The sequence below is a fragment of the Porites lutea genome, chromosome 13 (assembly GCF_958299795.1).
Source record: "Porites lutea chromosome 13, jaPorLute2.1, whole genome shotgun sequence".
Classification (NCBI taxonomy): Eukaryota; Metazoa; Cnidaria; class Anthozoa; order Scleractinia; family Poritidae; genus Porites; species Porites lutea.
In genome coordinates, this window is record NC_133213.1 from 13,785,766 (window position 1) to 13,802,078 (window position 16,313).

The following is a 16,313-nucleotide window of genomic DNA, read 5'->3' on the forward strand; positions in this document are numbered from 1 at the left end:
ACAACATAGGCTAGATTACTCAAAACCGGGTGATACCTAACCTCTGATTAAGAAACTCTTGTTGTTTCATATCACTTACCAATTCTGAACCATGATAGACCGGGCATAGAATATTTTGAGGAGAATTAAACATATGATAAAGCAGACTGCCAGGCATTAGCTTCGTTGAAAACGTGCCCGTGAGTCAAGCACTGCTTCTCACGAAATTGTTCCAAGTGTCGAAACGGCGATGCCGTCAACTCTACTCTCTGCCCAAGAAACCACAACCGCTCAGCTGCGATGCCATTCTTGTTTTCCCGATCGGTTAGTAATTCTAAATGAAGACAGAATACTTTCAAACGATTAGAACAACGGATTTTTGATGGGCGGTTTCCGATTTAGGTCAAGTCATTACAGTGACCCTCTCACTGACCCTGCTATACATTAGGGATTTAAAACCTACTCTTAATGAAAATATAACCAACGAAAAGCTTCATTTTTGAACTCGCCGCATTATTATTCTCTTTTTCCATTTTGTGATGGCTTAAAATAAGGCATGTATTTTTCTCTGGCGGAGAAATGATTTTAAGTTGTTACTGTCACCAGAATCTTCATGAAGGCCAGGATTTAGAAGAACGGAATACGAAAGAGGACAGCATAGTGAAAAGGCATTAAACATTTGAAAGCTAATATTGGCGGAAACCACCCGTCCCCTTATAATAGAGCGCGAACAGAGCCTTCCTTGTCCGTTCTTCTTATTGTCCCTCCCTTTTCTCTTCCTTTCCCCTGTCGACGCCTGCAGCCGCACGGCCTATAAACCAAAACGAAGTGCCAGTTTCCCATGAAAGCCGTTGCTGTTGCCTCAAAGAACACGATCCTTTATCCAAGTGAGATGTTTACCTCACCATGCCCTAGTTGTTCAAAAGGTGGATAACGGTATCCTGTGGATAATCATCAGGGAAGGGAAGGTACGCCCCTGCCGTGAAAAGAATGACACATAAAATGAAGATGATTTAAACTAACGGCACTTTGAAGTTAAATTTATTCATGTACAAGTCACTATGTACAAGGTTGTGTGCGTTAACTACTTTTTGTACAGATTAATAAACGAACAGGAGTGTTTTTATTTTTAACTCGGTAAAACACGAACTGCAAGTTTTGATGAACACTTTTAAACACTCGCCGTAGACCTATTCATTTTCGTATGAGAGGTTCAAACACTCACTAAGCATTACTTTGTTTTTTCAAAAACTGATTCAAAACGAGTAATAACACTAACCAAGGTAAACGTCCCGTACGTTGGATGATTATAGGATGGTTCAGGAAGGGTAAAAGGCCTTCTGTCAAAGGTGAGGTAGCCTGCGCAGCAAGCGTTTCCCTGCAGTTTCGGAGCAAAGAACGAGGAACAAGATTCAGAGACCGCGAGACCCTTTCCTTGGTCTTTTTTTGCTCCAAAACCAAAAGGAAACGCTTGCTACGCAATCTAAAGTTTAGTGAGGTTTAGATTGCATTATTACTGCAGGAAACGGAGTAAGCGTTATGAGGCAGATTAGCAAAGACAACGCTACGGCAGTGTAAAGCCTCGTGCAAACGGACGCAACATTATTGGCCAAAAACTCCCAACATTGTTGGATTTTACATGTTCGTTTGCGTTTGCGTTTGCACACCCCGTTGCGTGTTGTTGGGAGTTTTTGCGTAAAGTTTGAAACCGGTCAAACGTTTAGCTTCGTACAAACGAACGCAGCAACTCCCAACATTGTTGGACCAACAATGTTGGGAGTTGTTGCGTCCCTTTGAACGTAGCCTTAGGGCAGTGAAGATGGCGTGCGCGACCCAAAAAGCCGGCTTGACTAGTTGCAAAGCGGCGAAATGTGCACCGGAAGTCGCGTTCAGTCATTTCCGTGCGTTATATCGTCGTTAACTGACTTTCCTGTCCTGTTGCTAAATCACTCTATTATCCTCCTTTAAAAGTTATTTAAGAGAGAACGCCGGACAGTTTGTCGACTTGTAGCACCCTCCCAGATAATGTACATCCGTATTCTCCTGCCAGACGCATCTCCTTTGCATTAGGAATTAACGCCAGATGTATGTTGGAAAGTAAAAACAATATTTCAATCTCCATATAGAACAGCGACTCCCATATCACATCGACTTGTTGCCATGGAGCTTACTAAAGTCCACTCTTGTAGCAATGGATCATATCTCTCAAAAGAGTCCAACAAAGAAAAACCATCGTAACCACCAACCGCATAAAGCTTGCCGCCCATGACTGCCGTGCCTACATAGCACCGGTTTGACTTCATTTCTGCAATGCTCATCCACTGATCATTACATGAGCTGTAACACTCCACAGATGACAAGTGTTGACTTCCATCGTAGCCTCCGACAGCAAATAGTTGGCTATCAAGCACTACTATTCCAGCACCTGTATTGAAAAGAAATACTGATCAACTACGTGGTAAAAGACTAGACTTGCTGTCACTGCATACATACACATGGCTGAACACTTTTTTCCTTCTGAGAGAACTTTCTTTTCTTACCAAAAGAGCTTGGGTTGCTTTTATTTCTTTATTTGTAATTCACTTTATTTAACTTAAGCACTTTAAATTACAAGAACACAAACACTAATAATAGGTCACTTAATAAACGTTACAACCACGGTTAAAACACAGTCAAAAATTACATGAGATCATTTTTGGTTTTCACAGCTGTATTGTTATATAACAGAGAGAAAAATACACGGCAGGGAGAATGAGATAAAATATTTTGTATGAAATCCCACTTTCTTCTGTATTTATCTTGTTCGCCCGCTTTAGTTGTGATGAGAGATATAAAGTCATCGTACTGAAATTTGTTTTTAGCAACGACATTAGTGTATGGGAAGTACTTCCTATAATTATGACATGGTTTAGGTTTAAACAGTGACAAGAAGAGTGAAATGTGCAATTATATAAAACATCTAAATTTGAAAGTTGAAGGTTTTTCTCTTTGTGGCAACTGAACCAGTCTTGGAAATCTACCCAGAAAGAGCTGGCTTGCGTACATTTTATAAACAAGTGCCAAATAGGGCATCGGAAGGGCAAAATGGGCAATTCAATTTGAAGATTCGAGTTTCTTCATAGCCTGTGTACAGACGTCCACCTTCCTCAAGAAAAATCGGGAGAGGAGACGACGTCTCCTCTCCCGATTTTTCCTGAGGGAACGGGGACGTCTGTACACAGGCTAGTTTCTTCATTTCATATACTAAGCTATTCGTGGGCAGAATTCGATTAACAAGAACGCTCTTACAGCGGCGATAAGTCTCGCTTGCTTGGAGATTAGATCGAGAAATGAGGAGGCGATTAATTCTACACGAAACAGGATTTACTCGCTAAAGGTTTTTCACTTCCTACTTGATCGACGGTCGTGTAATCTTCAGGGTATTTACCTTTTTTTGTTTCTGAATTGATTTAGTACGCGTGTTAGCGACGAACGGAAATACGTCTGCGGTCGCAGGTTATACGCGTGTATAAACACACGAAAATTCAAGGGCCTCTATTCCAGAGAAATTACATCATTGCCAGAGATAAAAAAAAGTGATTTACATGGCACGTCATCTCAATCATCGCCGAAAATAAATTGCATCCTCATCACAAGTCCCATTTACATACAGTGAAAGTTTACAACACTCGAACATCGCAGTTTTGCTAATTAAGATTCTTCTTTTTTTTTGGACCACTGTAGTGTTCACTTGTTCTAAAGTAATCAACACTTTCAAGCGATAGAATTCGTGGACCGACCTGTTCTGGGAAAGCTCTAAATTTAATCTTTCCTGAGCTTTCTTCGCAAACATGCGTAGCTTCGGTCACGCAAAGATTCTTATTCCCAGTTTCCACGGTCTCCGCTAGAACGCCTGGGAGCATGACTCCCTTTTTGTATCCTAAACAAGAAGAAAAACGGCTTACAGATTATTAGTCTAGCTGCTTACACAAGCGAGACTAATATCTTGAATTGAAACTTATTCTTCAGCAAAACGAGGTGGTATTTCCATAAAACTACAGACAAAAATGACCTTTGAAAGGGCTAACGTTGTGATAATATCTATACTTCCGTAGACTGAGATTTCCCTTTGAGGCCAAAAGTTTAAAGTTTTTTCTAACTTCGTGAACTTTTCGAGGAAGTTTCCCCGGTCCGATAGCTAATCATCGTTCGAGAAATACGTGCCTAAAGCGTAGACAGGCTCATCTTTTATCTGAAGATCTCAAACTCCGTCCTTTCTGTGTTTCATTGAGCCAAGCCATAACATTTCGGATTTTGGCAGGGTTGTCACTAAGATTTCAAGTTGCCGGGTAAACACAACAAGTAGGCGGGGAATCAAACGGCTAGGGATTTCTTTTGGTTCTATTTTTCTTCTATTTTCCAATAAAAGTAGCCGGGGAAAATTCCCGGCCCCTGGCTCTTAATGACAACCCTGGGATTTTGGTAAGTTTATTTTCAGCTCTGCGCATCTTTCTAATCGGGAAAGAAATGCAAAAAGATTACTTATAGGGGTGTAAAGATTCATATTCCTTGCGATTCAATTCGATTTCGATTATTGTTTTTCGATTTCGATTATTTCGATTCGATTATGTAAATGTTTCTTAATTGTTATACCATAACGTGTAATGTTAACAACATGCAACCCTAAACCCTCAATTTGAGAATAGTAACAGGGACAGGAGGATTCACAGTCGCTTGGTTAATCGCCATGTTTGAGATCCTGACACAGATAGTTTGCCTTATTTGGAAATTCTCAAGGGTAGTTGAAGGACAGCATATTTACCAGGCAACACAAAATGGTGCACGAACTGCTATTGTCTTTGCTCGTCAATCAAAAACGCACATTTTAAAGAGTTCTGGATTCTGATTTTACAAGATAATAACTCACTGAGGGCACCCTGGAAAAGGTATGCAAAAATCGAAGCAAAATCGAAACGTGGAAGCAAAGAATCGTGAATCGAACAGAACGATTAATCGCGGTGGCCTAGGCAACGGGACGAATGGGAGAAAGCTCAAGCATCCGACACAGACAGGCATTTGAGGGGGAAGGGGACGGGGAAATTATTAAGCACACAAGATCGTCAAACAATACCGCCATTGCGCCGAGGCGTCTCCTTCTCCCCTTCCTCGCGCGCACTGATTTCACGTTCCCCTTTCCCTTTAACCCTTTGGTGACGACCGGCAAGTAGCGAAAAAACCGCATTTTTCACCAATTCCTCTTCTTTGGACTGGTTTTCGGCTAATTAGCATAAGAATGGCTGAAAATGAGTTTTGCACTAAAAAGGCATATTTTTTGCTACTAATCTGACGTAATTAAACAGCTTTTTTGTTTTTCATACATGCGCACAAGCCAAAATCTGGACTTGCTTTTTTTCCCCTTTGCCTTTCTTCTTTAATAGCAGTTTTGTTGCCCACTTTATCTTGCATGGAATAGTGGCGGGCCAACCTTTTAGGAAAGGGACAAATTTAATCTTCAAAGAGTAGAAGGTAAACAGCGAATTGGCAGTGGATTTTTCTCCAAAATGTTACCTTTTTTGCGAGTGTAACTCTGTTAGGATTGGTCAGAATATCCAAAACGAGGTATCGCTGGAAAGATCTATCTTTGCTCACCAATTTGTTAACTTCAACTGAAAGCTGAATGGTTCCACGAAGGAAAATATGCCACGTTCCATATGGAACGAGAACGACGAAAGAAGTATCACGTACCAGGCAAGCTTCAGCTCTACGGCAGAAAATGAAACTTGAGCCCAAAGTAAAAAAATGGTGTCAAGTATAGAGTACGGTCGTTGTCTTTTCGCCTTGTACAGCACATGGAGAAGTTACCTGTAGTTCAAGTAACAGTAAGACGGCAGCCATTTCTGCTTGTTTCTGGAGTGAAAACTACGATTTTATATTAAAACGGCTTAAAACTCCTAAGTATAAGCGCTATAGAAACATTATGTTATGCTATGTAATAAAGAATCGACTAAAGAGAAAAGTTTTCAAGCGGAAAGCGTTTTACGACGTACGCCAACTCTTTTGCATCTACTGGTAACAGTCAAAGGATTAGGGTTTTCGTGAGCCTAAAAAAAACTAATACCAACAGCTGCAAAGTTACAATTGTACAAAGGGGCCATCCTTTGAAATTAAACCTACTGTCAGCTTATCTGGGATGACTCTTGTAGAGAAAGTGAAAGGAGGAAAATGGAGCGCATTCAGAAAGCGAGCTTAAGGCGATTTTTGAAGACAAACAATACGGATGCAAGAAACTAGTAGCTTAAGTCAATTATATACAACAGACTAATAGAGGAGAGTTTTAATCTCCTGCACAAAGAAAAATCTCCATCTACAGAAAGTCTGTGATTTATTCCAACCTGCCTCCTCTTCCTACGACGTACGAAAGACTGAGTTCATTCTTTCTCATTTCCATTTGTCACCTATTGTGGCCTAATACTAAGTCTACTTTTTTAGGGTTAGGAAATTTATCAATGTTTTTAAGTTGTCCTCAATTAGCAAAGGGGAATTTTCTTCCAGCTTTTGTCGACCGCCACGTTCATACAGTTTCATCATAAAGAGAGATAGAGCTCAAACTGCGGGTTAAAAAAATTGGAATCCCCTGCAGTGCTGAGAATTGTTTTGATGCAAATACTAGTTACCCTGGTATTCATACCTGATCTTCTGGTACTCATAGGAGCTAAGCTAGTCCAGCGGCCAGTCCTAGGATCAAGCCGTTCAATACTGTTTAAAATACGGTTTCCATCATATCCACCCACAGAGTACAGTACGCCATCAAGGTTTGTTAGGCCAGCACCTTCTCTTGAAGTCTGCATCTCACTGACAAGAGTCCATGTGTCGATTGTTGGGTCATAGCACTCCACGCTAGTATGCCTTGTTGTACCGTCAAATCCACCAGCTACATAAATTTTCCCTGTTTTCCAATGAAGAGAAATACTTTAGACCTGTTATAATAATAATAAAGCATCTCGCAGACAAGATAGCTCAGAAAGACACCGAGCCTTATCATGTTGTAATCACTTGGCTCAGGACACAGATCTCGTTTGAACTCTTAAGATCGGTACATGCATGCGTCAGAGGTTCGCGAACGCCGTTTCGTAGCAAAATAGAGCAATCATTAGACTGTAAAATAAATGTCGCTAGTGCGGATATCTGAAATACGTGTCTATATGCTTTTATAGTTAGGGCTTTTTATGGACACTGGTTTAGCCGTCATTAGTATAATTCGATTGCTTGATCTTAATATCTCTGCATAATGGAATTCTTAATTTTATAGAATTTTGAACTTTTATTATTAATTATATCTATTTCCTCTTCTTTTATGTAAGGTTAAGTTACTTCCATTTTTTAGAATTTGTAAATGAATAGTTTTTTCTTTCTTCACTTATTATATATAGGATTGTTTTTGTTCTCTAATGAAGGCCGAGGGATTTCTTTTGTAACGGATGGAATTGTAGATAGTGTTTTGATGAATTAATTAGATTTCTTGTAACAGTAGGTTGATTGTAAATAGGATTTTAATTGAGGTTTTGTAATAACGATTCTTTTCTTATAATAATAATAGTAATAATAATAATAATAATAATACACTTTATTTAAAGAGGGTAGCACGGAATAGTTACAGGAACTAGTAAACTTGTGGTACTCTATCTACATTAAAATTACAAAAAAAATAAGATTCCGAATATACAAATTCTAAGTACAAAATAAATAAAACTAAGGAAATATAGAAATTCTACATCAATATCAATGAGTATAAGAGCTAATGATATGGCTAGTGAACTATATTCAAGAATATAATTAAACTATGAAATGGTGTAATTCCTGCTGCTGTTTAAATAAGATATTTCGGTAATTATTCTTAAAGGATTCTATAGTGATACTACATTTCTAAATTCTAGACTTAAGCTGTTCCAGTGTTGGCAAGTAGAAACTGCGAACGTCCTACCGCCTTCGGTCACCCGATAAAATTTTTGGCAAATAAAATTTATATTACTATATCTAGTTACACGACTATGTTGCTGACTGTTGAGTCTTAAGGACACTTCAATATATAAGGGAACTTCACCCTTGAAACGTTTGTATGCCAGACAACATTTAGCTATTTTCACTTCTTCACAAAAAGGAAGCCACTGTAGACTATTAAAAAGCTTAACACTAGACGCCTGGTTATTAGCGTCGGAAATTACCCCTGCTGCTCTCTTTTGTAGCTTAAAAACACGGCTTAAATTCTCCTTATCACAACTAGAACTGTTACAATCAGTTCAAACTGTTTCCATTTCCTGTTGCCTCTTGCTCTTCATCATATAAAGCAATAATCAAGATGAAAATTGTTTTTGTACTTGCTCTTGTGTTGTGGTAAACCCTAAAGGACTCGCATTTCTTCTTTCCTTCAAATGCACTGAGCTGAATGAGCAGGATATAACTACTTTACAAACGAACGTCTAGGTCGATTTAATCAATGGCAAAAGAGGATCCCAACACAGGAAAACCTGTTTCTAACATTTGTAATGTGCATTCACGTTGTTATCATTAGCAAGAACTGTACCTCCTAGGGTAGTTGCTCCTGCCAAACCACGCCTCTGTAACATGGGTGTCATGTCTTTCCATTGGCACGTCGACGGATCAAAACATTCCACAGTATTTAATCGACTAGAAGCATCATAGCCCCCAATAGCATAAAGTCTGCTATACAAGGCAACTGCACTTAGGTATCGCCGCTTTCTTTTCATTGGCTGGAGGACAGATTAAGATGGTTGAAGTCAGAGAGTTTAGAAATCACGAAAAAATGTAACAGCTTTACCAGCAAAATATATTAACACTTCGACACAGAAAAACAAATTCATGTATGTATAAAATTCAATATTTGCAACAAATGTGATCATTTTTATAGCAAAACGGAACGTAGAAAGGCTGATCTTGAAATACAGAATCTGAAAAGAATAAAATTAATCAAATACCTCCCTGCTTGTTAAAAACACTCTTCAGTATGAGTTAAAGATGCAAAAGCGCCAATGCGAGTGATCTATCAAAGTACTCTGCGCGTTTTTTTCCCCACCAAGTCTATCGCCACAAGGGATGCTAAAGCAACGACGACGGAGAAGACAACGGGAACGGCAAAAAGCAATAGGTTTAGATTGGCAAACAACAACTCTGCACATGCATCACGCTTTTTTGTACAATTCTTTGCCGTCACTGCACGACTAAGACGTGAAAATGCTTGATTTTAAGCTTTGTCGAAGACGTAAACATCTGTCAATCAGTAGGATTTTAATTGAAACGTCATTTATTTTTAAAGGTACCTTTTACGCGCTTTTGATGAGATTGCTTGTAACCGCAAAAAGCCTTTTTTGCTCTTTTGATAGGAACGTTTCTAAACCGCAAAAAAGGTATCTTTTTCGCGCTTTTGAAGAGATCGCTTCCACCTGAAAAAAAGGCACCTTTTTCGCGCTTTTGAAGAGATCGCTTCAACCTGAAAAAAAGGTACCTTTTTCGCGCTTTAAAGTTTTGTTTGGTAAAGTGAGAAATGGATGAAAAGCGGACAATATTGACGTTAAAATATTTTCACCCGAAAGCTTAAAATACCCGCCTTTTTTTTCTAAAAAGGCACCTTTTTTTAACTTCTCACATAATCGACTAGCATTAACAAAAAAGGTAACAATTTTGCATGTTGTTCTATGAAAAGTAAATGCAGAAAGTTAATTTTTCTGCTCTTTTCAAGTAGCAGAGTTGATCTTTTTGTAAAAAAGCAGAATTGCCGGAACCTTTCACTGATTTGACATCACTCAACACTCATTTTCAATAACTACAAGCTGTTGTAAGTCTGCCGATGCTCACCTGTACTATACACCACTGATTTGTAGCCGGATCATACTTTTCCACAACATCGACTGGAGACTGCAAATTTCCAAAACCTCCCAAGACGTACATTACTTCTGCAAGGCCAATACGCGACTTGGTTCTACTGTTATGCATCAAATAACGACACTCTGGCCTCAAATGATACCTTTTTGCCTCATCCACTAGGTCTCTGCAATCGAGGCTTTGCCTTATTAGGAGCTACAAAGTAAGACATAATTGTACTGTTACCAGTCGGCAGCAAGGAACTGGAGCTTTGTCTTGCTACTGTCAACATTCCGCTTTACACGCCAGCCGCTATTCTGTTCAAAATGCTTTACCTTCAGAGGTATAACAATTTTAAAATCCCACCCAGGATATAACTTTCAGTAGTTATATCTAAAAATCTTGTTAGACATCATGGATCAACTGACAGACCACCCATAGAGGGTGGCCCCTTAATACGTGGTCGCTTAATAGAGGTTGAACTGTTCAATCAACTGACGTGATACAACTCACTTTGAAAATGGAGACGACTCCCACACAGGTTGCTGAAACATTAGTCACTCTCAACAACAGTCCTATTCAGGACGATCATATTCTTCCTAATTATTAATGAAAAATTGTAATACCATCATCATCACGTCAGTTGTCGCCCTCGGAGTGGTTACAAGAGGATCCAACTGAGAGGGCTTTGACTGAGAAAAACTTGCCGTTCTAAGTAGATGGTCATTTAAGGTGGCTCGATGGGGTTTTTCATGGTCAACACCTCCCTAGTTTGAGCATAAACTATAAAGCCATTAAGAAAAATTTGGCAAAATTACCACCACAGTTGTATTAGATAAAAGAAGGAAATTTGTTATGATCAGGGTTACAATGACATCGATATAATAATAATTATATATATGCTTGCAGCTTCTGATAATAATCAAATCCTTCTAGCAATCGGCTAGAGCGATCTCCATGGTCTTTCATACACGTTTCTAAAAAGAGTAAAACTACTATGAGTTGAAATTGCATTTCAAACACGGGCAAACATCAAGATTGTCCAGTTTTCAACGTATTTCTAACCATGAAAACTTCACCTCAAAAAATCTCCATAACGTTCTTACAGATTTCGCTTAACCTTTACGAACATCGAGGCGATCATTGGAAGAAAAGTTCCCAGCTGCAAGTAAAATAAGTAATGGCGTCATTTCGTTGCTATGGCAACTCCGATGTCATTATAACCCTGATCATATTTTCCTAGAGTGGGCACCCCGCATGTGTCTGAGTGACCCGTTCATGCCCATCCCTTTTGGGCTTTAATTATTTATGTTTGTAGATTTTCATTTTTTTTTTCGCTTTGATCTTGCCTAATAAAGCTTGACAAAATAATTTTCTTCTAATACAGCTGTAGTGTTAATTTTTCCAAATCTTTGTTAATGATGAAGTTGTTTATCCTCAAACTTGGGAGGGAACTGACCCTGGAAAAACCCTATCAAACCACCTTAAAGGACGTTGGTTCCAACTTTATTGCTTTGACTAGCCTGTGTAGCAAGCGTTTCCGTGCGGTTTAGGAGCAAAGAATGAGGAACAAGAGTCAAAGAACATGCCAAAAATAGACTATGAGTAGTCGCCTTTCTCGCGTGGGGTGATTTTCACGCGCGCTCGGGTTTCGCTCGCTCTACTATCTCTGAGGAAAAATGGGGACTACTCGTAGTAAACTCGAACTTTACGCGACAATCTACGCCAAAAATGACTCTCGTTCCATTTCTCGGTCTTTCTTTGCCCTGAAACCAAAAGGAAACGCTTGCTACGCAGGCGCAGGTTATGCTTTGACAGGCAAATTGCTTTTGGTGTTTTGGTGAGGTGGTGTCTCATGGGAGATGGAGGCTCGCCTGTAATTTGAAGGACCCCAGGTGTGTGATTTTCACTTTACTTAACACAAGTATATATAACTCACTTCATTGTCGACTGTGTCTGTTAAATAACGTGGGGTTAGGAGTGGCATGCGAACAAACTCCATCATTTTAGACAGGGAATCCTTTCTTTTACTTTCATCATGCTTTACCCAAGAAATAACAGCTTCAAAAACAGCTTCCTCAGATGGCACCTGCAGGCAAGCAAAAGAAAAAAAAAGGGACAACGGTGACAACAGTGACAAGGGTGACAACGGTGAAAACAGTGACAACAGTGACAACGGTGACAACAGTGACAACAGAGCTAACAGAAACAACGGTGACAACAGTGAAAACAGTGACAACGGTCACAACAGTCACAACAGCAACAACAGTGGCAATGGTGACAACGGTGATAACGGTGACAACAGTGACAACGGTGACAACAGTGACAACGGTGACAACGGTGACAACAGTGACAACGGTGACAACAGTGACAACAGCGACAACAGTGACAACAGTGATAACAGAAACAACGGTGACAACGGTGACAACAGTGAAAACAGTGACAACGGTGACAACAGTCACAACAGCGACAACAGTGGTAATGGTGACAACGGTGACAACGGTGACAACAGTGACAACGGCGACAACGGTGACAACAGTGAAAACAGTGGCAACGGTGACAAAAGTGACAACAGTCACAACGCTGAAAAGGGTGCCAACGGTGACAACAGTAACAATGGTGACAACATTGACAACAGTGACAACACTGACAACAGTGAAAACGGTGAAAAAAGTGACAGCGGTGACAACGGTGACAACGGTGACAACAGCGACAAAGGTGCAACAGTGACAACGGTGACAACAGTGAAAACGGTGACAACAGTGACAACGGTGACAACGATGACAACAGTGACAACGATGAATACAGTGACAACAGTGACAACGGTGACAACGATGACAACAGTGACAACGGTGACAACAGTGACAACAGTGACAACGGTGACAACAGTGACAACAGTGACAACGGTGACAACGGTGGCAACAGGGACAACGGTGACAACGGTGACAACAGTGACAACGGTGCAATAGTGACAACAGTACAAACGGGGAAAAGTGACAACAGTGACAACGGTAACAACAGTGACAACGGTGCAACAGTAACAACGGCGACAACAGTGACAAAAGTGACAACGGTGACAACGGTGACAACGGTGACAACAGTGACAACGGTGACAACGGTGACAACAGTGACAACGGTGACAACAGGGACAACAGTCACAATGGTGACAACAGTAACAACAGTCACAAGAGTCACAACAGTGACAACAGTGAAAATGATGACAACAGTGACAACGGTGCAAAAGTCACAACAGCGACAACGGTGAAAACAGTGAAAACGGTGAATACAGTGACAACAGTGAAAACGGTGCAACAGTGACAACAGCGACAACGGTGCAACAGTGACAACGGTGACAACGGTGACAACAGTGACAAAAGTGACAACGGTGAAAACGGTGACAACAGTGACAACAGTGAGAAGGGTGAAAACAGTGACAACGGTGAAGACAGTGACAACAGTGACAACGGTGAAAATGGTGACAACAGTGACAACAGTGAAAACGGTGACAACGGTGAAAACAGTGACAACAGTAACAAAAGCGACAACGGTGACAACGGTGACAAAAGTGCAAAGCTGACAACTCTGACAACGGTAACAACGATGACAATGGTGACAAAAGTGAGAACGGTAAAAACGGAGACAATGGTGAGAACAGTGACAACGGTGATAACGATACCAACGGTGACAATGGTGCCAACGGTGACAATGGTGACAACAGTGACAACGGTGACAACGGTGACAACAGTGACAACAGTGACAACAGTGAAAACGGTGACAACAGTGACAACGGTGAAGACAGTGACAACAGTGACAACGGTGAAAACGGTGACAACAGTGACAACTGTGACAACGGTGACAACAGTGACAACGGTGACAACAGTGACAACGGTGACAACGGTGACAACAGTGACAACGGTGACAACGTTGACAACGGTGACAATAGTGACAACGGTGAAACAGTCGCAACAGTGACAACAGTCAAAATGGTGACAAAAGTGACAACAGTCACAAGAGTCACAACAGTGAGAACAGTGATAACAGTGACAACGGTGCAACAGTCACAACAGCGACAACGGTGCAACAGTCACAACGGTGACAAGAGTGAAAACGGTGCAACAGTGACAATAGCGACAACGGTGCAACAGTGACAACGGTGACAACAGTAACAACAGTGACAACGGTGCAACAGTGACAACAGTGACAGCGGTGACAACGGTAACAACAGTGACAATGGTGACAACGGTGACAACAGTGACATCGGTGACAACAGTGACAACGGTGACAACAGTGACAACAGTCACAATGGTGACAACAGTCACAACAGTCACAAGAGTCACAACAGTGACAACAGTGACAACGCTGCAACAGTCACAACAGCGACAACGGTGAAAACAGTGAAAACGGTGACAACAGTGACAATAGTGAAAACCGTGCAACAGTGACAACAACGACAACGGTGCAACAGTGACAACGGTGACAACGGTGAAAACAGTGACAAAAGTGACAACAGTGAAAACGGTGACAACAGTGATAACAGTGAGAAGGGTGACAAAAGTGACAAAAGTGACAACGGTAAAGACAGTGACAACAGTGACAACGGTGAAAATGATGACAACAGTGACAACGGTGACAACGGTGACAACATTGACAACAGTGACAACAGTGAAAACGGTGACAACAGTGACAACGGTGACAACGGTGACAACGGTGACAACAGTGACAACGGTGACAACGGTGACAACAGTGACTACAGTGACAACGGTGACAACAGTGAAAACAGTGACAACGGTGACAACGGTGGCAACAGGGACAACGGTGACAACAGTGACAACGGTGACAACGGTGACAACAGTGACAACGGTGCAATAGTGACAACAGTACAAACGGGGGAAAGTGACAACGGTGACAACGGTAACAACAGTGACAACGGTGCAACAGTAACAACGGTGACAACAATGACAACGGACACAACGGTGACAACAGTGACAACGATGACAACGGTGACAACAGTGACAACGATGACAACAGTGACAACGGTGACAACAGTGACAACAGTCACAATGGTGACAACAGTAACAACAGTCACAAGAGTCACAACAGTGACAACAGTGAGAATGGTGACAACAGTGAGAACGGTGCAACAGTCACAACAGCGACAACGGTGACAACAGTGAAAACGGTGACAACAGTGAAAACAGTGAAAACGGTGCAACAGTGACAACAGCGACAGCGGTGACAACAGTGACAACAGTGAAAAGGGTGACAACAGTGACAACAGTGACAACGGTGAAGACAGTGACAACAGTCACAACGGTGAAAATGGTGACAACAATGACAACGGTGACAACGGTGACAACAGTGACAACAGTAACAAAAGCGACAACGGTGCAACAGTTACAAAAGTGACAACAGTGACAACGGTGACAACCGTGCAACGCTGACAACGGTGACAACAGTGACAACTCTGACAACGGTGGCAATGGTGACAACAGTGAGAACGGTAACAACGGTGACAATGGTGCCAACGGTGACAATGGTGACAACAGTGACAACGGTGAACACGGTTACAACGGTGACAACAGTAAAAACAATGACAACGGTGACAACAGTGACAACAGTCACAACAGTCCCAAGAGTCACAACAGTGACAACAGTGAAAACGGTGCAACAGTCACAACAGCGAAAACGGTGCAACAGTGACAATGGTGACAACAGTGACAACGGTGACAACAGTGACAACAGTGAAAACGGTGCAAGAGTGACAACGGTGCAACAGCTGTGACAACGGTGACAACAGTGACAACAGTGACAACGGTGACAACAGTGACAAAAGTGAAAACGGTGACAACAGTGACAACGGTGACAACAGTGACAACGGTGACAACGGTGACAACAGTGACAACAGTAAAAACAGTGACAACGGTGACAACAGTGAAAACAGTTACAGTGACAAAAAATGGTGACAAAAGTGACAACAGTCACAAGAGTCACAACAGTGACAACAGTGAGAACGGTGACAACAGTGACAATGGTGCAACAGTCACAACAGCGACAACGGTGCAACAGTGACAACGGTGACTAGAGTGAAAACGGTGCAACAGTGACAATAGCGACAACGGTGCAACAGTGACAAAAAAGGATTTCTTTAAAGCTAAATGGATAGTGTCGCCTATTGTAAATGCTTAACTATTTAAAGGTTTTAATATGCATCCACATTTCTAGTTTGTGTGAATTTTGTTGTTGTTGTTGTTGTTGTCGTTTTTTTTTTTTTGGTTACCGTCTATTGTTAGTGATATTGGTTTTTTTTGTATTATATTATTAGTATTAGTAATATTAGTTGTAACATTATAATTATGTAAGTAAGTAACTAATTTGCTGTATTAATAACAATTTGTTTCAATAAAGAATTATATTTAAAAAAAAAAAACAACAACAACAACAACAGTCACAAGGGTCACAACAGTGACAACAGTGAGAAT

The 16,313-nt window shown here is 41.0% G+C and overlaps 1 protein-coding gene across 3 annotated transcripts in view; it reads right to left on the bottom strand.

Annotated features, from left to right (window-relative positions):
* Positions 1-998: 998 nt before the first annotated feature.
* The window catches only part of LOC140923106 (kelch-like protein 12), a 31,707-nt gene continuing 16,392 nt past the window's right edge, over positions 999-16,313 (bottom strand). For all 3 annotated transcript variants that reach the window (XM_073373175.1, XM_073373174.1, XM_073373176.1), the window contains 5 exons: positions 11,774-11,923; positions 9,829-10,050; positions 8,540-8,726; positions 6,647-6,904; positions 999-2,404 (listed from right to left, as the gene is read on the bottom strand). In XM_073373175.1, the coding sequence (XP_073229276.1) occupies positions 2,091-2,404; positions 6,647-6,904; positions 8,540-8,726; positions 9,829-10,050; positions 11,774-11,923 (1,131 nt within the window). In that variant the 3' untranslated portion in view covers positions 999-2,090. The remainder of the gene's footprint in view (positions 2,405-6,646; positions 6,905-8,539; positions 8,727-9,828; positions 10,051-11,773; positions 11,924-16,313) is intronic.